Below are 22,196 nucleotides of genomic sequence, written 5' to 3' on the forward strand. Positions count from 1 at the left end.
ATCACACTTATTATCTCATAGACGAGCTGGACCTGGCTAATTTTAGACAGAAGAGATGGGAACACGGAACAAGCAGCCACTAGAGTCATGAGGAAAGCGTGCACCCAGCACTCAACCAGTTTTCTGAGGCCTGGTCCTGCGCAAACATGAAGTCACGCCAGGTTCAGCTTGGTCAGGGGAATGGATACCCACTGGCGTACATCCCCCAAGAGCTACAGACAGGCAGAAGGTGACCTCTTTTTTTCTGTGCATGGTGGTAGATGCTGAGACACACACACTTCAGAGATACAAACTTTTGAGCTGACCCCTCCATTTCACAGAAGAGAAATGCTTGTCACTCCCAAAGTATCAGAAATGCCTGGCAACCACGGGCCTGCTTAATTATGGAATTAAAATATCCTGGTGTGGGTGTTAATGAAATTTCATTTTAATCAATGGACACGTTAGCTCCACTAGGAGGTCACGTTAAGGCATCAAGTAAAATGTGACTTTTGGACACTTGAGAAAGTAGCTGTGTTTGCAGCTAAATGTAGTAGTGCTGCAGTGGTGACGTAGGCTCTTATCCAACAATTCAGGCCCAGTGCAAGCATTACACTGTCAGCCCATCCCAGTACAGACCAGCTCTCAGTTTGTTCCTCCACAGGGTCAGACATGCTCTAGCAGTGTGGGTCTGTAGCTCTGACCCTTTCAAGAGTCCTCACTCTAATATTCCAAGCCGGGTAATTTTCCTAGCCAGGGGTCTCAGGGAACATGAGCTGTTGAACTGGAATGGCATGTTTCACCCGCCCCCGCCACACACGCGTCTCGATGTGATCTGCATATCTAGCTAGAGCTTTCCAGACTCAGCAGAGCTAGGCAAAGCCAACATCGTGTCTGTGCGGTTACACACCGCCTGCCTACAGTCTGGTGCAAAAGGCAGAGAGACCTGGATTGCCTCTTCAATTCCTTCTGAAGGAGACTAGCTCCAGCACAGGAAGCCAGGCAGCAAGAAGTCTGGGCACTAACCTGCTTGAACATATCGTCTGAGTTGAAGTTAGATGCTTATTTTCTCTGTGCTGTCCCACTCAAGTTAAACAGCTCCTACCTGAAACATAACTATGCTGAATAAAGCATGCCGGAGGGAAAAGGAGGAATCCCTCAACACTGCAGTTTGCTTCTTAAATCAGTTACCAGCACACATATTGTTCATCTTCAGGTCATGTTACACAGATAGTATTTTACTGTGGCATCCATTGATGCTTCCTCTTGCCACAACTATATTCCTAAAGCCAATTTTCAACTATGAAAGAATTGTACAGTTACACATTCTCTTCTCACGCATTCCTATTGCATGCATCCATAATGTGCACAAGACGCATATAATGGGTGGAGGTCTGCAGCAATCAGATTAACTGAAATTAAAAGTTTCTTACACCAGAACTTTGTTCTGTAGTGATGTAAATTTGCAAAGAACTGTTAAACAAAATACCTACAATAAACTCATGTGTGAAGAGAAAGCTAATTTCAACCCACAAACATGACAACCTACTCACTTTCCTGTAGTTTGTGCTATTATCCCAAAGCCTCCCAGCAGATGTACTTGGTGGCGGTACCTCTCGAGGATTTTGCTTTCTATCCATGTTATCGAACAGACAAACACAAACACCCAATTGCTGTACCTTTAGGAGATGATGCCCCAGAAGCTGCCTCTTGGTGCGAGTACGGACCGGTGGGCTCTGCATGCCCTTCAGCGGGTCCTGAGGACAGTGGTCCAACTTCCAGTTCCTCTTCAATGGATTCCAGTGTTTTTAAGGCTATAGTCTTTGACTTTTCCCCGTAAGGAAAACTTCCCTGGTTCTCCTCCCCTCCCTTCACGTCCTGTACCACAAAACACTCTGGGTTCAGCACAGAGTTCTCTTCACTTTTATGGCCCTGGTTTTCTGCCTGTCTTTGTGGTTCCTCACACATTTCCCCAGACCTCTGGGTTCCGAATTGACTTGAGCCTTCTGTTTGTGTATCAAGGCCCAAAGAGTCACTGTTATTTAATTGTTCTGCCGTCTGATCACCCTCTGCTGACAGAGCACTCTGGAGTAGCATGGCTTCTTCAGCTTTATTATGCTGACATGCAGAGATCTCTTGCTCTTCACCATCTAACAAGAGTCCATCTGTAGGAGCTTTGACAGAACAGTGACTATGACTAGTCCGATTCTCATTTACAGGCAATATTTGTTCAGTCTCTTTGACTTCCTCAGGGCCGTCCCTTCTTTCCAGCTCAAATTCATCTACTTCTCCTTGGTTCTGTTCTGGAGGATTTAATGGAGAACTAAGGTTTGCTTCCTGATCACTGCAGCAAGCACCGACTGCTCCTACATCTGCTGTGTTCCCTGAAGGAGAGACTCCCTCCACACCTACATCTGAACTCTCAGGCATGACAAGCAATGTAGGGACCTGGCCTGGCGCAATACTTTCACTGACAGTCTGGCAAGAAGCATCAGAACTTTCCTGCAGTGTGCAGTGTGGTCCCAAAGATCCCAGGACAGACACAGGAGAGGAATCCACCTGTGTCACCTCATTTTGATCTTCAGTCAGTGGTTCTCCATGTTCTCTCAGTATCACCTCCTCTTTAGCTGGAGCAACAGCAGCATCTAGAATTGTTTCTGAGCTCCGCTCCAATGTTTGAACACCAGGATTTCCTCTAGGACCATCACTTGCTCCTTCCACATTTCCAAGAGCACCAGGCATTTGTGCTTTGCAGTTGACACCATCACTAGCACACACATCACTGTAGCTGCACAGTGCATATCGCCAATCGATTGAGTGTTCGCTGCGGGTCTTCTGCTCTGCAGATGAATCTTCTGCACTGCAGGCAGGAGACTCAGCCACAGGAAAGCTATTCCCCATGTTTCCAGGACACCCTGACATCAGCTGACCTTCTGGAGACAGTTCTTCATGTGCTATCATTTTGTTGCTTTCCAACGGAATTACATTTTTGAGAACTTCCGTAGAAGAAGTCCTCAGAGTGTCCATTTGACAGTGCTCCTTCTGCATAAGTGCTGACTGAATTAAGTTCTTGGAGTAGGTACTGTCTTGAATGACAATAAACCTGTGCTTGCCTTTAGATGCATTCACTCGTGTTCTGGGCTGAGTTAGATAATTTAAAGCTAGCGACTGGGTTAAAGAGCCTGTTTGTGGCCCAAACCTGGGCAGTGAAACTTCTGTCAGCTCAACGTACTCCCCTTCAAGGTCACTTTTCAAGTTCTCTTGAGGCACAGGACTTGCACACCCACCGTTGACAAGAGCTTCACTCAGCTGCGGAGCTCTGCTGTTAATGACCAGGTTGTCTCGATTTGGACTTTTTTCCTGTAGATACTGAGATCCTAGGTCTGGTGAACTGCTCTCAGCATGGTCCATGGGGAGGTACAAAATTGAAGGTTCCTCTGTTATTTCTGGAGAGATGATACTGTTTTCAATTATTTTTGGTTTATTTATAAATTCAGGCTTAACCACTTTATCCCAGGGGACACGAAATATTTTATCATCAGTGGTTAGTAAACAATTTTCCAGTGCTATACCCATCCGCTCTCCATTGATAGTACTCAACCATTCCAGAGTGAAAATAGAGGTATAGGAAACTTCTGGAATTACGACTTCCTCTACATTATGCTTGTCTTTTGCCAAACATTTCAATACAATTCGTGGAGACTTCTTCAGATAGGGGACCACCTGCAGGTAGAAGTCACCAGGCTTCAAGATTCGCCAGTCAATGGAAGCCAGCTGGACTACAATCTTCTCATGAATACACAGGGGCCAGCCCTCATGGCGAAACAGCAAGCCACAGTACTGAACCTGCAGAGAAAAGAGAAAGGGTTTTCAGCATCAGGAATGGAACTCAGCTCAAGCTTTTGGACAAGAGGGATCAATGCTTCTCTTTCACAACTGTAGTGATACAGCAGATGGATTTAGGGTCTTTGGTTATTAGCGTAGGGAAGTTTCCCATACTGAGGTCTCCTCTTTAAAAAGCAGAACCAAAAAAGCTACCAACGCAAATCACCAGCATCTCAGGACCTGAATATGAACCAACCGGCTGCCAGAAGTCTCAGTCATGTTTTAAAGCTGGGTCAGCTCAGACAGAGGTCTAAGCCTCAGAATCCCAGCGCAGGGAAATCAGGTGGTCTCACCTCCCAGCACTCAAACTGGGAGACCCTGTCTCTACTTCATTTCTGACTCAGTAGGACAACTGGACTAAGAAAGTGAAAATTCAGACCATACAGCATCCCTAACCAAGCGCCATTAGAGAAACGCAGACAGACAACAGCCTGCTTATAATGCACTGACAAAACTCACTGTCCTCAACTAAAGACCATCCACAGCCTTAACAGAGAAGGTGGCAAATATTACACATCATTTCCAGAGCGCACACAGTGAGCTCTAGTTTGTACCAGGTACACTCAATACCAATCTGCCAGAAAGGGGTTGTAGATGCAGAAACCTCATTGCACAGGATGTCACTAGTCATCCTGGCACCACAAAATGTCTTTTGTCTGATGAAGTGGTGTTGGGTCTGCTGGAAGGGAGGTAATGACCTTTGCTGATGAGGAAAGGCAGAATGAAAATGCCAAGGTCCGTCTGAGTACTTGTTTTTATTCCCTAATCTGCTCTACTGGAGTATGCAGCATGTTCCACCTAATTTTGGTTAAGCCAAATTGAAGAGCATGGAAGCAGGTAAAAAGCATCACTCATCTGGTACTATCAGGAGCCTATGCAAGACAGGTAAAGTAAGATTCAAACTGAGCCACAACATACGCCATCAATTTCATGATTAATTTCATCTTTCTCTGTCTTAAGAGATGTTTAGATAGGATTCACCTGTATCAGATGCAATACTTAAATTAGAAAGCTGCCCTCTGGAAGCCCAAAGACTTCAGCAGTGGCAGCATTAAGCTCCAAACATTTTATCTTCCTTCTCTTACATGGTCACATGGAAAGTCTTGACAGAGAAAGCAATTTATAAGAATTGTGTATTCTGCAGGCCAGACAAATGAAAAAAAAAAACTTTAATTCAAATATTTTGCCACATAGCAGAGAAACCACAGAACTGGAAGGAACCTCTTGGATCCTCATACAGCTTGAAACAACAGGTAATGGCATTAAGTAATTTCTTTCCTATGTTCACCAAGCTTTACCTTCAGCCCAGCCATGTTTCTTATCCTCACTGCACCTGATGCAAAGTTGCTCAGAGGCTTGAAAGCCCAAATCATCCTTCAGATTCAACAATTCCTCCTCCTCAACCCTGGAGCTTATTCTCTGGATGTGCTCCCATTGCTTAAAATTATTAAGGCACATCACATCATCTTAACACGTCTCCCTTGATCACTTCTTAGGCCTGCTTGAAATGCCTCCTTAGTGAAGCCTTTCTTTTTTTTTTAAATACATTTCTTTGTTACACTTTTTCACTGTGTAAAGCACTGCAAAACACTGTGTATAAAGGCACCAACACTTCCCAACTGTGCTAGAAGCATCTCAAAGCTAAGATCACACTTGTTTTCCAGTCATGTCCCTAAGGTAACCCAGTCATCTGCTAGTTTTTCTTTCCAAACTGATGAACCCCAGTTCACAACACAAATTCTGCCTATTACTTTTATAGAGGCACACGCTTGCCCTCTGAGTCTACCATTATGAGAACATAAGTACAAAGTTTTAGAGTTCATTTTGTGTAATACATTTATCACCTTCCTCCTCCTTTAGGTTATTGCCATCTCCCAGACTGGTTTCATCATAAGTATCTGTCATCTGCATACTCTTTATGTCAAGGTCATGGATGAGAAGTAATGTGCATCTCATGACTCCTGTCTCCAACTCAGTTTTCACTGCAGTACAATCACCCTCCCTTTCACCAGTTTGTTACCCATCTTGCAATACTTGCATAAACCTCCATCCCTTTGACACAGTAATTAATTTTCCATATGACTCCATAATAATCCTTTATGGAAGAGATTACACAACAAAACTTTTCTCTCTAGAGAAAGCTGGTTTATGAAAAAGGCTAGTCTTACGCTACCTGCCATGGAACAGACCCCATGAAAAAACAGTATCCAGTTTTTAATGGGTCAGTTAATTCAGTCCTTGCTCAGTGCCTGCTGTTGTACACTCAGCTTGTTCTCTGTATTTTGTTACTGGGTCTGACTTAACAGATTCAATAAAAATCCTTGTTATCAGACATTGAGCATTACATGGTAACTTCTTCCGTATTCCAGGATTGATACCAGACAGTCCCTCTTTCCTTCAACGCAGTCAATTCCATATCCATTTCAGTCACAGCAATTTTATTTCTGTTCACTTAGTGCAACTGCCTTCCTGTTGTATCTACATGCTGTATCACTCCTAAACTGAATCTTACTTGTCATTTGTATGAAGGATCATATTAAGATTACCTTTATATTCTAACCTTGAATGCAGAACAACTGCCCCCTCCCTTTGTTTCTTTAATAATTTAGAATTAAAAAGGCCTAAAATCTAACGCAGTTTCCTGTACTTCCCTCAAAGGCACAGGGAGCTAAGTTTTGCAGTCGTATGTTCTCATGCTTTCTAATCTCCAAGACACAGATGCTTCTACACCAACTATTCCCTTTCTCGCGTAGCATGGCTGAGTTCAGTTCTTGCAAACCAAGACCTCCTCTTATAGCACACAGTTTGCAGAAGTTGCTACTGGCTTCAGCAAGTCTCAGGCCATACATACTTCACTGACTTTTCCGTCAAGCTCAAGACCCACAGAGCACCTTGGTCAATACAGATTACACCTCTTACAGAAGTGCTTGATCCAAATATTTTGTAAACAAGGTTTTAAACAAAAAATAATGTGCTATTTTCCAGAAAAGACTATACAATTGCACCCTACACCAGGCCATATCAACACTTCTGCCATTAGAGTACTTCCTAGTAGATACATTAAGGCCATCTGGACCGAGGGCCTCTGAGGGGAAGAACAGGCAGACAAAAAAAAAAAAAATCAGTTCTCAAACTACCGCAAATAGTTTATATGACTGAAAAGTGAGAGACACCATCAGCAGTAGCATAAACATAAAACTGATTTCCATCTGCACCTACCTGACATGGAGTTTCTGTTAAAACCTGGATTTAGAGTAACCATTACATTAAGAAATCCAAAACTCAACTTCACTGCTTAGATGACCTGTCTAAATCACCACCACCAAAATCCAGAACGCGTTGAAGTTCCTGAAAAACCCTACAAAGCCCCAGTCTGAATTGCAGCAAGAGCTAGAGTAATGTCCAAGCAGGAATGCAAATCCTTCAATAGCCTAAACATTTCAGAGTTTTAGAACTTTAGAAGTGGAGCATCCTCATGCTGCTCTTACTCCAAAAAGCACCTTCAAAGGGAAGATTACATGAAGAGGCTTATTTCAGGTTTTTTTAACATTTAATTTTGAGGCTCAAGTCTTTGCTCCTCTCATGTCCAATCACTACCGAGCCAAACCAGACTCATAAGAGGAGTGCCAGGAGCAGACCCTACGCCCAGCCTGGCTGCAGCCAGGAATAAAGCTGCCTCTCAGGAAACAGCTGGGCACCAACAACAAAGACAGCAGCTCCTAAAGCTACAGCGATGGCTGAGGATGTCATCTGAAGGCCAGGGACAAAATCTGGCTTCTTACTCTGTGCTGAGCAGAGACAGATCCCTTGGCACAGCCCCCTCCAGCCCCTGTGGATCACATACAGGCTATTGATTTTAATATGCCAAGCTGAAGCCTATGACTTTGTCTAATACTTCATGAAGCCACTTACACTTTTGTCACTGCAGCGGCTGAGAAGGCTTAGCACTCTCAAGATTTCCTACAGTAGCCATTCAGACAGGAGCTACTTTTTTTTCTCTCCCTTAGAAAAAGCTCACACACACCAGCTGAACTACAAACTAGGGAGGATATATTGCTTTTGCTTAGACTCTCTAAAAAGCAGACAAAACTTTTAAAGAACAAGTAACAAGAAATAGGTCCTGTGATTTCAGATAGCGAACACAGAAAGAAGGGGCACACAGTGGAAGTTTGGGGTAAAGGAGTCCACAAAAAATGAAAGAAATAACTTTCAGCAATAAAGATTCAAACAGGCAGACTTCTAAATGAAATATAGAATAGCCTGAGCTCACCTCTAAAGATAGTACAAGGTACCTAGAGCTTTCCTTGGTCTCCCTATATAAGCCACTCTGAAAGTACAAAATCATGAAGGGATCAGAAGCAAAGAGGAACGGCTCAAGGCACCCAGCTATGCTCTTTGAGAGGCCTGTACCTGCACTCTGCCTCTTACTTCCCACTCTCCCAGACATGTCACACCTCAGCAAAAGCACCCCCCCATTGCCAACGCTGAGACCTGGGCAGCCCTCACTGCAGGTAGCTGCCCCCACCAGACCCGCACCTTGTGGCTCCTGGGCAGGCCAGGGAGCACCAAGCAGGCCCAGAGCTCCCTGCCATTCCTGGGCCTGTGACAGGAGGGTGGCTCCAAGCACAGCTCCTGCCCCTCTACCACGTCCCCCAACAGTGCTAGTGCTGCATGTGTAGGACAGCCTCACCATACTGGCTTCCCCTGCCAACAGGACACCTCAGCCACCACCAGCCCCCTTGCCTCCATGTCCCTTAGCCCCACGCTCCAGGCCAGCCTGGGGGTCTGCTAGCACTCTGAGCCCCTCCAGGGCCTACTGTCCTCACCTCTGCCACCTCAGAGACTCTCAGGGCCCACCACTCTCACACCTCTCCCACTCCTCAGGGCCCACCACTCTCACACCTCTCCCACTCCTCAGCGACCCCCACCCTCACCTGTCCTGCCTCAAGGACCCTCAGGGCCCTGCACTCTCACACCTCTCCCGCCTCAACGACCGTTGGGGCCCGCCGCCCTCACCTCTCCCGCCTCAACGACCGTTGGGGCCCGCCGCCCTCACCTCTCCCGCCTCAACGACCGTTGGGGCCCGCCGCCCTCACCTCTCCCGCCTCAACGACCGTTGGGGCCCGCCGCCCTCACCTCTCCCGCCTCAACGACCGTTGGGGCCCGCCGCCCTCACCTCTCCCGCCTCAACGACCGTTGGGGCCCGCCGCCCTCCGCCCTCACCTCTCCCGCCTCAGGGCCCCACAGGACCCAGCGCCCTCACACCTCTGCTGCCACAGCACTCCCCATGGTCCACCACCCTCACACCTCTCCCGCCTCAGGGCCCACCGCCTCAGGGCCCACCGCCTCAGCACCTCCTGCTCCAATAGCCCCTGGCTCAGCCAAGCCCCACCATGCCCATCAAGGCATCCCCACGCTCCTATTGGCTGCTGCAGCCTCAGCTGTCCTCCCATTGGCTGCTGGGCAGCACAAGGCCCTCCCTGCCACCCCATCCCGGTCCCCCAGGGCCCTCACCCCGAGGGCAGCCATGGCCCGTGGTGGCTGCATGGTCTCACGAGCCCCGGGGACAGTCCCTTCACCGCCCAGCAGAACCCCTTGCTGGCACCTCCTGCAGGCTGCCCCAAACACCTCCCCTTTGGGAGAGCAGCCCTGTGGGCCTAGCTGCCCTGCCAGCCATGGCGGGCAGAGGGCCCTGCTCCGCTGGCAAGGCAGGCTGCTCTCCTTCCCTGCCCTCCGCCACCTCACGTGCCCAGGCCACCACCGGGAAGCTGCCGAGATCCCAGGGAGCGCGAAATTGTTCCCTCGTCTCCTTCAGTGAGAGAGGCGGATTGGGGAAAGCCGTGAAACGTCTTGCAGTAATTACCTTTTGTTTCTTTAAAGGGGAAAACCACACTATGCACCATTGCATTAGAAACTGCAGCTGGATAAACCAATGGAATAACTCCTATTCAAGCGTTCAGGGTGAGAGGGAGCAGCTCCCCAAAATCCGCACGCACAACCCTCGGATGTTCCTGTTACATGCTCACAAAGAGAGGGTTGGCACCACGGTGGAGGCTGGTGACAGCACGGCGTGACAAACATGGCACCAAAACACTTGGAAGGTGACCAGCTCCCAGGGGTTGTTACGTGGATCCATCATATGTGATGAGTGTTTCCCGCCTGCTTTTCACCTCCTCGAGACAAACAAGTAACTGACTATTTCAGCTTCTATTTCATATTTTTCCTTGTCCCAGACATCCCTTGCCCTCCACCATGAGGAGTTCTATGGAAAGCCTGGCTGCACACACCCTCTAGCTTTAGAAACAAAAAGGCTAGAACAAACCCTAAGTTTAGGTTGTTGGTTTTGGTTGGGGTTGGTTTTTTTCCCCCCCCATCTTGCAAACTTTGAGCCAAGTTTGTGATGGAGGCATTTGACTCATCGTTTCTAACATTTTAGACTCCCAACAGTAAAGCACGTTAATCTTGGACTCGTTCTGGCAGTAAATGTAACGTGACTCCTCGGGGCTACTGAGCCTTGCGACCGTTCCAGCAACCATCAAAGGGGAGCCAGAGTTCTGGGAAAAACACCGACTGGCAGCATTTCACCCCGCACGTCCTCCTGCCAGTGGCAGGAGCCCGACAGCTTCATCCACTGGGCCAAGGAACGGCTGGGGTTAGAAGCCACCCGAGTCAGCCATATCCAGCAAACAGGTTGCAAAGACTTGGCTAAACCTTCCCCTCTGAACCCCTTAAACCTTCTGTTTGGTGTTCCTGGTTATAGAAAGAGAGGGTACCGCTCCACATCTGATCTCTGCACAGTTTAGCTTCAATACCAATTTCTCAACTGTTTCCTAACTGTCTGCCTGCCCTCCCACCTAGGCAGCTGTACACATGCAAGGACTTTTTGGCAGCCGTTTTACAGACGAAAGAAAGCAAGCTCTCCAAGAAAGCCTTTACAGGCTTTAGAGAGAGCATGATGTACTCACACAGGCATCCTGCTGAATGCACTGCAGGATGTGCTTGGCTGGAATCAGGAAGTCTATGAGGTAGCGCAGTCCATCCCCACGGTACGTCTTCTCCACCACATCAAAAACTTGGCACAGAACAGTGGCTGCAGTAGCCTCAAACGGAGGGTAGAGTGCTGATAACGTACTCTGAATGCAACCGTCCAGCGACTCCGAGTCCTGCCAAAAGAGAAAGCGTTAGCGGTACCACGGCACGATACGCCCCGGTGCCCTGATGAGTCCTACACCCAGGAGCACAGCCATCTCTGTCCGAAAGCAGGAGGAGAGAGGATCAAAGTGCCGTCCTTCCTAGTTTCTTTTGGCACCGGTGATTCCAGGTAAACAAAAAAAAAAAAAAAAAAAAAAGCAGCTCTCTCCCAAAATGTGAGCGGAGCGCACACCGAGCGCTGTGCACAGCGGCGAGATTTCCCAGCTTTTGCTTACGCAGCAAGTCCTTCTCCTGACTGCGCTGGGTGGGGCTGCTATTAAACCATTACCGCAGCACGTGAGTGCGTGCAGGCGAGCGAAAGAGACTATCATGGGGTGGACAGATTGGCAGGCCCCGTGTTTCGGGCACCCGGGGCTGGAGATGCCAGCCAGCACTTGGGTACATTAAAGCCTGGTGTTAGGCTCCTCAGCGGGCCGAGGGGAGTTGCAGGGGCAGCAGTCGTGCTGAAGCTCCTCAGGCTGCTGTGCTCTGAAGTCCCCACGCAGGACAAACTGCCGGAGCCGTTTGGTACTGGGGAAAGCCGCTCACCAGTCCAATTCCTCATTATTCAAAGTTGTTTGCCTCTCATGAAAGGCTCACTCCGGGAGCCAGGAATTTTCTGGACTGAGAGATGGCTCATAACAGGATCCACGTGTGAACAGGGTTGCCTTTGGTGCCTGAGCACATTCATCAATACGTAGGATGCCCGTTTCCTGCCCAGGGATCAGAGGCGATGGCTTCCCTACATCCACATTCACTCGGGAGAGCCTGCCAGCCAGGGCCAGCCCATGGTGTCAGAGGCCAAATTCTGATCTATTGTAGGGGTGTAAATCAAGAGAGCTTGCCAAAAAAATAATAATAAAAAAATAAAACTGTACATATCTGCAGAGAGGATCAGAATCCCTCCTTTCCTTTCTATTTTAGAGGGGACCCCTCTGGCTAACTTACAGCCAGTGGGAGTGAGTTTTGCTACAAAACCAAATGAAAGTTTACTCAGGTGTCTGGCCAGATCCTCATCTGATGTAAATCCACCTCCCTTCACTAGAGACAAGAAAAGCATCTCGGCCACTGGCCCAGAAGCCCTACAGCCTCCTGCGGAACAGGAACAGCTGCATGGACATGCCTGAAAACATACCTCAGTCCCACAGCAAGACTGGGACAGAAAGTTAAACAAAGCAGTGCCACAACAGCTTACACCGCCACCGGGGAACAGTAGGATGAAGAGACAGGAGGAAGCAAACCGTTTTGCTGCTTCCACTCCAAGGGAGCTCATTCACCACTCCAGATAACCTCCACTGGCTTGGGAAAACGCAACAGTCGCAGAGCAAGCCTGAACCGACCTGCAGCCACGGCAGAGATGATGCTCCTCACACGAGCCGTCCCACCTCTCACAACTACCCAGCTCAATGATCTTTAAATTCCTCCTTTAGAGGGCTGGGTGTTTCAAGCACAATATAAACTCCCTGCTCTGTTGCAAAGCCTGTGGGATTGCACAGGAGAGATGAGGACGCCCAGGCAATACCTCCGCAACCCCTGCCTGCACCGAGCTGGCAGAACACGAGTGACAGGGAAACCACACGCTGCCCATGGCGCGGCACTGCTTCAGGACTTCCGCCGTTTCTCCTGATGTCAGCAACAAGCGAGGCTAAATGGCAGCAGGCTCCTGAAGTGTTTGCAACTCTGCTGAGAGACCAGCTGCCTCCTGCAATACCCCTCAGGGTCAATACAACCAGATAAACAGAGGTTAAGGAGCTATTTTTCATATTCTTAACCCAAGGACTCAAAAAGCAGGAGGCCTATGTGCACACTTCCAAGAGTTGAATGCCAGGACCAAGCATTTAACCCCAATCCTGAATGGGAGAAGGCTGTTTTGAATAAGTTTCTTCCCACTCAGAAAAGAATGATCTAAAACCTCAATTTTTATTCTATTAATTGAAATGGAAAGCCTGGAAGTTCCCAGGCACTTCCTTCTCTGCAGGAACAGGTCTTCAGAGAAAGTCTTCTACTAGAGATTGTGGAGGTCAAGAGCAAACTGCCGAGAGCTGACAGCCTGCAGCTCTCTGCCCAGTTCTGGTCAAGACCACCCCATGCAGGGTGTGAGGGGAGGACTCAGCAGAGTTCAGGAAATACAGGAAGAGAAAACGGACTGATAGGAACCATGGGATGAGTTGTATGGACCCAAAAGGACAGCCTAAACAAGAAATGTTCCCTTTACATGATACCCTGGACCTGCTAAAAAAGGCACAGAGGGGGGGGCTGTAGGTAGGGAAATGTGTACCAAACCCAACATGAAGCCTGTCACAATTGGACATACTAATAATATTGGTAAATATTGATATAAGACACTGAACATTATACATCATTCTTCTCCCATGCTCTTGTGAAATGACAGAGATGGGCCAAGTGCAGCCAGCTGAAGACGAGCGCAGCTCCAGTAGCCTCTCTTGACACCAACCTGTCCCAGCAAGTGTCTGTGCCCTTGTCAGATAAAACTGGCCTTGACACAGGTGCTCTCCCACCCGGCACCAGCCACCGCAAAAAGCCCAGCCAGGTGCTTGGATATTATCACAGTAGCGTTACTGCTGGTAGCGTTTGAAAATCATTTCCCTCAGTCCCTCCACAGGTTCAAAAATCTCAGTCAAAACCAGCTGGGCTTGGTTCTGTGCCATCTTCTGCCCCCGTGCCCTGCTTGAGCAAAATTCTTTCAGATATCAATCCCCCCCCAAATTAAATTTGTTAAGTTTACTATCGCAAATAAAACAAAGAGTCAAAATATTTGCACAAGTCAGTGCATCGCTCTAAGGTTCTCACACCATTCCTGCTGCCTTAGCAAAGCCTTCACGAGACAATTATTAACATTGGCACCGAATCAAAAATCCTTTATATGGTTAAAATAAACCAAGTCATATATTATCCTTCCTTTAGTAAAATACAGAATAACCGTAGCCTGTAGCCGTTGCAGAGTTCAGTGCTAACAGTGAACTCCTCAGCAGAGAGGCTTTATCTCTCTCTGGCTGGACTACACCATGAAGGCACGACAGCTGTGCAGGCTTTGAAGGCACAGAGAGAAGGTTTCAGCTCCTACCATTTGGTAGAAAGAGGAGATGCTTTCACTACTCTCTGCTAATTCTATACAAAAAGCCCCAAACAGGGAGCAAATGCCCACATCCCAGTGTGCTGCATGGGATTGTGGCACCAGCATCCCTGGGCAGCTACAGAACGAGGACGGATGCAGCCTCCATGTGCTGCAGATGAAGACAGAGGCAAGACTGCTTTCCGGTGCTCCCACCCACCCAGGGTGGTCTCCCAGGGACAGGTCCTGCACGGGTGGGGGATGAAACATGGTGGAGCCTCAGAAGCCACCTTGAAACACTGAGGGAGAAACATGGCAGAGCTCGGAGCCTGCAACAGCAGCAGATTCACCTCCGATCACGGACTCATTAAGCTAACTCACAATGCTAGGGATGGGGCTGCTTATTTGTACTAATTAACTCTCAGATTGCAGAGTGGCCTGAGGAAAAGCCCTCAGAGCAAGGGCTGCAAGAGGCTGCATGGTCCTGCTGTTTAATGCTGGAGCACAGATAGCCAGCCTCACACATCCAGCCTGCGGGCAGTGCCTGCCTCGTGGAGGAGCCATGGTTTGGAGGCATGGGGAACTCATACAAACCATCTCAGGACAGCAAGAGAAGGGGATAGCATCCTGCGCTCCAGAGGCTGATAAACCTGAAGTCTAGAGCCCATCCTACCTACCAACAAACCACATCCCTTATCTCAAGCAGGTGACGCAATCCCCAGCAGGCAAAAGGAGAATCCTCTGCGACCCGGGATGAGGGGACAGTGACCAGAGAAGGGGAGAACAAGCTAAAGCCAGCAAGAATACAAGGAGAGGGCACTCCTGCCCTAGCACACTTCCAGTTCGACCCATGCCTGCCTGCGTGGCCAGCCCACAGCAGCTCCCGAGAGCTGGCAGAGCCCAGCACAGAAGCCTCCTGGAGAAATTCCCCTCCAGGAAGTCCCTGCCTTTTGCTCCACCATAAGGACAGCATCGATATAGCTGCGCACTAGCTCGAGGCTTGCAGGAGGTCACGCTTTGCTTTCAGGGGAGTCATTCCTCCTCCTGCAAGTCTCAGGCTTCCCTGCCTCCAACAGTATTGCCACATCCCCCTCACGGGAAAGGTCCTGAACACTTGCTCCTTTTCAGCCACCCAGCACAAAGGCAAACAGGAGCGCTTTCCAACCAAGCCAGAGAGCGTCTGCCCAAGCAAAATGTGTCTTGGGACTCAAATGCTTCTTTGTCAATAGCACGGGAGGACCTATGAACTCCAGCTCACTGCCACCACTTCACCAGACGCTCACCACACCTCCCGAAAGAGAAACACGCTTTTAAAATAACTCCTCTATAAATCAAGCCGCTAAATAAAGCCCAGGTTAAGGTCACGTCCGGCCATACCGGCTTTCACTGCTCCTCAGCTGGGAGCCAGCTGCCAGTGCAGGGGCTGGATCACAGCGAGGGAAGAGGCGCACGGGGACAGGCTGGGCTCTGTGGGCAGAGCCGTGTGATGGGAACAACCCAGCATGGTGCCAGCCAGGAGGGCTAGGGAGAAGGGAGAGCCCAGGAGGGCTTCACAACTGGCAGAGACTTAGGTCTGAATGGGGACAGAAGTGAGCGGGGTGCCCCCCTCCAATATAATGGGAGACACAGATGCTGTGAAATGAACACAGGGATAAAGATAGCTGTGGCAAAGCTCTGCTGCTCAGCCCTGAGAGCCCCTCTCCCCATCACAAACTGCAGCAAGAACCAGGAGTCAGGGACAGATGAGGTTACAAGTGCCAGGGCAGAAGCTCCAAGCCAGGTCTAACAAGCAGGCAGCAGGAAGAGGAGCCCGGGATCAGTTACAACCCTGCTCAGGGGACACATCTGTCTCTTCTGGTGCAAGCAGCTGCTGCAGGACAGGAGAGGAGCCTGCCCAGAGGCATCTGGAGTAACCAGGAGCTTCTTGGGCTTTTCTAGGTGCACTGATTGAATTTTCTGCCTGAACTTTGTGGGCACAGAGGGAACTACATAGCAGCTCCAGCCACTGGGAACTCCTGCCATGCTACATTTCTTTCTGACTCAGGACTTGACTTCTTCCTCTTTGGGACCTGCTGCTCAACAATTAAGTCTGAACCCTGAAGAGCCTCCTATGGGTTTGGAGAACAGGAAGTCAGCCTGCCCTGGGAGCAGAGAGAAGATCCCTAGGGGTGCACACCTTGCACAGTGTCAGAACACCTGCGCTCTCCCAACAAGTGCCTGGGACAGCAACCCAAGTGGCTCAGGACAACGCAAGTCAGTGCAGGGAAGGGCTGCAATGCTGCTGGACCCACCTGGGCCCACAAAGCCCCGTCAGCATTTTCCCTACAACTCACACAAGCACCTTGCTAAGAAGTCAGTGCCTTGCTCGAGAATTTTGTCTACAAAACACTGAGTCTTGGTCAAGGAGAACATGAAGAGGCACAGATCTTCCCTGCTGACAGCCCAGATGCTGTCTGAAGACTCCTAAAAACCATCAGTATGGTGAGGCCAGACTAACCAACTAAACCCATGACTTACGGCAGACAACGCTCCTTTCTAGCGGGCCGGACTGGCCCACGTAACACACTGAGGATTCATCTTGCAGCAGGAATTTAGCTAAAGGATTTGCAGCTCTGCTCTGAGAAACCTGGACCCCCATCTGAGCAGCCAAAGAATGAAACTACATATCCCAACGTGCCCCAGTTAAATCCAGCGCTTGCCATGGCTTGGCAGAGCAAGGAGCGTTGCTGGGTGGTGGAGCAGAGCCTGAGAGGCTGTGAGCACAGCAAGCGGTGCCCGTGGTACGCCCAGCTCTGAGTCACCAAGCGTCTCGGCTCCCGCTCAACAGGGAGGCTTTGCCAGGAGCTCCCACAACTTTCCCCTCCTTCTGCTGGCTGCCCGGAGCCTGGCCACGTCCTGCACACTCCCATTTTCTTGCCCAGGTACTGACGGACAGTGTGAAGGCAGAACAGGGGAGAGCAGACTCTGCCAAGGTGAGGGGAGGAGAGATGACCCAACCCTCCCACACCCCACAACTGGAAAGTCGAAAGAACAGTGAAACTGGGAAGAGGCAGAGCTCCAAGCATGGCAGCGCCGCGCCTGCCCGTGGCCCCCGGCCAGTATGGGGACTGGGGGAAAAGGAGCACGCAGCAGGCACTGAGCAGGGCTGGGTTTTGCTGGTCCCTCCGCCAGCAAAGGCTGCCGTGCTGCGCCGCTTGGCTGGGGCTGCTCAGCTCTCAGCTGACATGAGAAACCTCATTTCCAGTAAAAACAGACCTCTGGGCTTTCCATGAAGCCCTTCCACTCTCTGACACAAACTGGAAAACCAGGCCGCTTTGCCTTTAAAAAACGAGACGTTTCTCCGTTCAAAAAAGTCTTTGGCTAAAAACAAGGCTTGTTTTTCTGACAAAATTTGAGATTTCCCACTCCATTTCTGCAGGGAGGAGAACCCTCCCAGCCCCATTTCCTGAGCCGCTCTAATCACAGCGGCAATGAGTTCAAGGGAGAAAAATCTTCCCAGAGCAAGTGCCAGCTCCCCCCTCCGCTGCTCCCTCTGAGGCGCAGGGGGAGGCAGGGAGGAGGGCGCCTGCCTTCGGCACCCTGCCTGCCTCTGGATGTTTGCACTAAAATAATGTACTATTAAGTGGTGCAGCTACAGAGGTAGGCATTCACACTGCTGTAATTACCCCACCTTCCTGTGAGATAACCAGGAACAGCTCTACCTGCTCTTTGGGCTATTGTTTTAGGCTTTCCAGGGAGAAAAGCACAGCACCCAGTTCCACTTGGGAGGAAAGTGTTTGCAGCCTCACCCAGGCCGGCTTCACCCGCAGGCTGTACCTCCAAAAGCGAGCTGCTTTCTGCGTGCCACTATGGGATCCCTTGTGAAGGGCACAGCATAGCCCAACTTGGCTCCCCTGCCGCCGGGGCGGGCAGGACGGCTCCACAGCCTGTGGATAAACCAGCTCCTACAGCCTTGCAGGGAGTGGTGCTCCGCAGACGGAGCTCGGAGAATCATTTCCAGATGCCTCCCTCTGTTCTCCCGGCCCTTCTCCGGGTTGATGCGGCTGCGGCAGCCAAAGCAGCTCCTACTGGGCAGTGCGCGGGATTATCATTCCAGGCACTGCAGGAAAACAAGCGCTTGGAAGCGATTAACTCATGATCTCTCATTTAATTAAACAAAGGGAAAAAATGATGTATTTGCTTTTCAGCTCTGAGGTCCTGCTTCTGCGCATGCTGTAGGTCTGGGCATGCTCAGCCTGGGAAAGGCAGGCCCAAAGCTGGGCGATCACCCCGCCTGCCCAGGGGTTGTTTGTTTTCACTCAAGGGGGACATCCTAGATTGCTTTGAAAGCAAAGCGTGACCTCCTGCAAGCCTCGAGCTAGTGCACAGCTATATCGATGCTGTCCTTATGGTGGAGCAGAAGGCAGGGAACAGTAGAGAGCAGAGGCAACCCAGTACAGGTACATCCCTGGCTCTGTACCACAGTTCAGGTGGCCAAACATTAGCATATGGCAACATGACCAGCAAGAATCACCTGAGCTCCCCTGCCCGAGAGCCCTGCAGACCAGCAGGATGTTTACATGGGTCTGATACAGCGACACAAGAAGCAAACCTCCTCTTTAACGTACCCAAACCCCAATATTCATCCTTGCCAAAGACATATCGTGGCTGCTCCATCCCTGGAGGTGTTCAAGGCCAGGCTGGACGGGGCTTGGAGCAACTTGGTCTAGTGGGAGGTGTCCCTGCCCAGGGCAGGGGGGTTGGAACTAGGTGATCTTCAAGGTCCCTCCCAATCCAAACCATTCTATGCTTCTATGATATCCTGGTGCGGTCCTTCAGGGAGGAAAGCCTGTGCACCTGGAGAAGCAGGCCCTTCACCAGCCCTCCACTTACACCTGCCCCCAAGGGAAGCCAGCCACACGCAGCATCTTGCACAGCAAGGTCTCTGCTTTTCGACCATCGCCTGACCAAGCGCTGCTCCCCAAAGGAAATGGCATCATGTCTATACGGACACAGCAGTCCAGCACCTCTTCCCACCAGAGCTCTGTATTCACGTTATGCCTCTCTACCCTTTCCTTTAGGTTTTCATACTGCAGGTTCTCTGGAGCAGGGCTTGTGGCTCTCTCCTTTGCCTGTGCAACACCCAGCACATCAGAAAAGCTGCTGACAACTGCTGAACAGATTAGAGAGGCCAAACTGGCGATGAAACACTAACCCACAATCCAAGAAAGTCCTCTTATAGCCAGAGGGGAGCAGAACTGGGGAATGGAGATAAGCCTTACCATGCAGGGATGTGTCCCGCTCATAACTGAGCTCTCAATGAACCGAGCAGAAGGTAGGTCTTATCCGGAGCAAGGAATGAGCCCTGCTGCCAAAGGCCTGTTACTTTCTATTAGCAACAGATCAGGGAGATGATATAGGTGTTTAAAGGGCATGTGAGAGAACGAACAAAAGCTCTGTCCTTAAACAGACATGTTCCATCTGAAATGAGGGCCTGCAAGGAGATGAGAAGAGCTGTGTATGAAACAGCATCCTACAGCTGGAGACCAGCTTATTTTGGTTTAGTTTAATCAAGGGATTAAGTCCTTAATCTGAAATAACTGTCTAAGCACAGATTTTTTAAAAAAACATCACTGGCATAGATCTAACCACGCAATTAATTAACAAAGCTGTACTCGGTGTGATGCGAAGCTTTGGGTACTTTTAAAAACACCCTTTGCAGCAACACACTCATGCTGGAAGAGTGTGAGCACATGGCAGCTGTGGTTTCATTGCCCGGCATTAGCCACATACCCCTCCATGCCTCCTTGACACCCTGCGGGGCAGAGCTGCCCCCCTCTTCACTCCCACCACCAGATTCCATGGGCTGCCCTCGCTTGTGCGCCAACAGCCTGGCCACAGCACCATTTGCCATGGTCCAGCCAGGGATCTCCACATTCAAAGTGTCATTTTCCTACAACAGGCTCAGACAAGGCTTGCTAAATCCCATCAGATATCACAGAGCGAGCCAAGAGTTTCCCCGGCCACTTCTACACAAGACAAGTCCTGGGACGTTGCAGCAGCCTCCCTTTCTTTACAGGGCTCTTCTAGGAAATGCACTAAAAAAAAAAAAAATAATCTTTCTCTCTGCTGCCCAAGAGAATTGCTTGAGCTCATTCATCTTATTAGTTACAGTATTTGCTCCACTCTCAACTTCAGGTTGGTTTGCCAGATGGATGCCTGAGCAACAGCATCTTGTACCGTTTGTGCCTAACGCTAACGAATAATGGGGCGCTCTAGGCAGATGAAAGATTTGTTTCTACCAGCCAGCTATAAAATACCCTGAGTAAGTTCTTAGCCAAGCAGGTCAGCTCATTTTAACACCTTTTAGTCCAAGGCACGAGGCCATAGCCAACACCTTGTGTTCAGACACCCATCTGGGGGCATCTTACAACAGATGGGCAGCCTCCTGTGCTCAAAGAGAAAATTATAATCCTTCAGCAGGACAGCTGACGAGTGCCAGAAACAATCTTCACAGGGTCAGCATTTAGACTATTACTTATGGGCCAGCTTTGCACGCATCCTGAGCTCGAGACTATGGCTGGATCCCATTCAGATCCCACCACATCCTCTGGAAGGTGCACTAGCTGCTGGACAGACCCCCGAGGCAACTGGGGGGCTTGCTATCTCTTGCAACTTCCATAATTGAGCATGGACACTGCAAAGAAAAGATCATGTTTTAGTTAAAAAAAAAAAAAAAAAAAAGAGCTCCCAGACTTCATGTGGGAGCTAGCTAACACTGTGTGGTCCCAGTGTCCCATAACAGACGAGCCATAGTTCCTTTTGGCCTTAAGCACTCCATATTCCCACATGCTCATGAAATACAAGTCCTGCAACATCAACAGGGAACAGAAAACACTCTGAAGCCGTGTAGCAATTCCAGGAGGGGCCAGCCAATCGCATAAGAAAACAGTAAGTGCACAAGGACCTTCCTTGAAGGAGCACATCCCTGCACACCTTTGATACAGGGCTACCAAGATGATGAGGGGACTGGAACATCTCTCTGATGAAGAAAGGCTGAGGGATTTGCATATTTTCAGTCTGGAAAAAAGATGACTGAGGGGGGATCCTATCAATGCTTATAAATACTTAAAGGATGGGTGTCAGGAGGATGGGGCCAGGCTCTTCTCAGTGGTGCCCCGCGACAGGACAAGGGGGAACGGGCACAAACTTGAACATAGAAGTTCCACCTGAACACGAGGAGGAACTTCTTTACTGTAAGGGTGGCAGAACCCTGGCACAGGCTGCCCAGAGAGGTGGTGGAGTCTCCGTCTCTGGAGACATTCCAAACCCACCTGGACGTGTTCCTGTGCCACCAGCTGTGGGTGACCCTGCTCTGGCAGGGGGTTGGACTGGATGATCTCCAGAGGTCCCTTCTAACCCCTATCATTGTGTGGTTCTGTGATATGAGAAAGCAGCTCATATCACATATTTCTAAATGAGAAAACAATTAGACGTCACCTCTGAGAAAGGATCAGCCAGAAGGACAGAGCAGGCACCCTAGAGATGGCCGTGGCTATGCCAGCTCAGCCCTGGTCCACCACAAGAAGTGTCGGTCTGTGCCCAGCAGGGAGAAATGCTCCTGGTCAGAGGGACCCAGATTTGCTTCAAGACTCTCCAAGCTCACTGGGGAACATGTGCTCAGGCTCTCCCAGCCTGGAGCAGCCAAGTCTGGGACTTATAGTCAGATGAAAACATTTCCCCTATATTCAGATACAGCACTAAATGCATACCTCCCGGAAAGCTAAGTAAATCAGTCATAAATTCAGGGCATTACTTTTACTAAACTCGTGAGTTAGAAAGGAGTAAGCACAGGCTTTTAAAGCTACTCCCTTTATAGATTTTTTTTTTCCAAACAGAAAACAGTCTCACGTGTCCCATTATTTCCATACATATCAAAGGAGGGTGGAGATTTAACTAGCGATTTCTAAAAGACATCTTTGTGCACAGAAGGGATATATGCCAAAACGTGGGTGGTTATAAGCCCAAACACAAAGGAGAATACATCCACAGGCATTTTTCCCCTTGATCCATTAACGGGTCTGCATAC

The 22,196-nt window shown here is 49.6% G+C and overlaps 1 protein-coding gene across 8 annotated transcripts in view; it reads right to left on the minus strand.

Annotated features, from left to right (window-relative positions):
- Nucleotides 1-22,196, minus strand: part of PLEKHG4 (pleckstrin homology and RhoGEF domain containing G4) — a 92,155-nt gene that overhangs the window by 64,483 nt on the left and 5,476 nt on the right. For all 8 annotated transcript variants that reach the window (XM_063334087.1, XM_063334089.1, XM_063334094.1 and 5 more), the window contains exons 2-3: nt 10,830-11,027; nt 1,659-3,825 (exon numbers count right to left, since the gene is read on the minus strand). In XM_063334087.1, the coding sequence (XP_063190157.1) occupies nt 1,659-3,825; nt 10,830-11,027 (2,365 nt within the window). The remainder of the gene's footprint in view (nt 1-1,658; nt 3,826-10,829; nt 11,028-22,196) is intronic.

The sequence above is a fragment of the Chroicocephalus ridibundus genome, chromosome 4 (genome assembly GCF_963924245.1).
Source record: "Chroicocephalus ridibundus chromosome 4, bChrRid1.1, whole genome shotgun sequence".
NCBI lineage: Eukaryota > Metazoa > Chordata > Aves > Charadriiformes > Laridae > Chroicocephalus > Chroicocephalus ridibundus.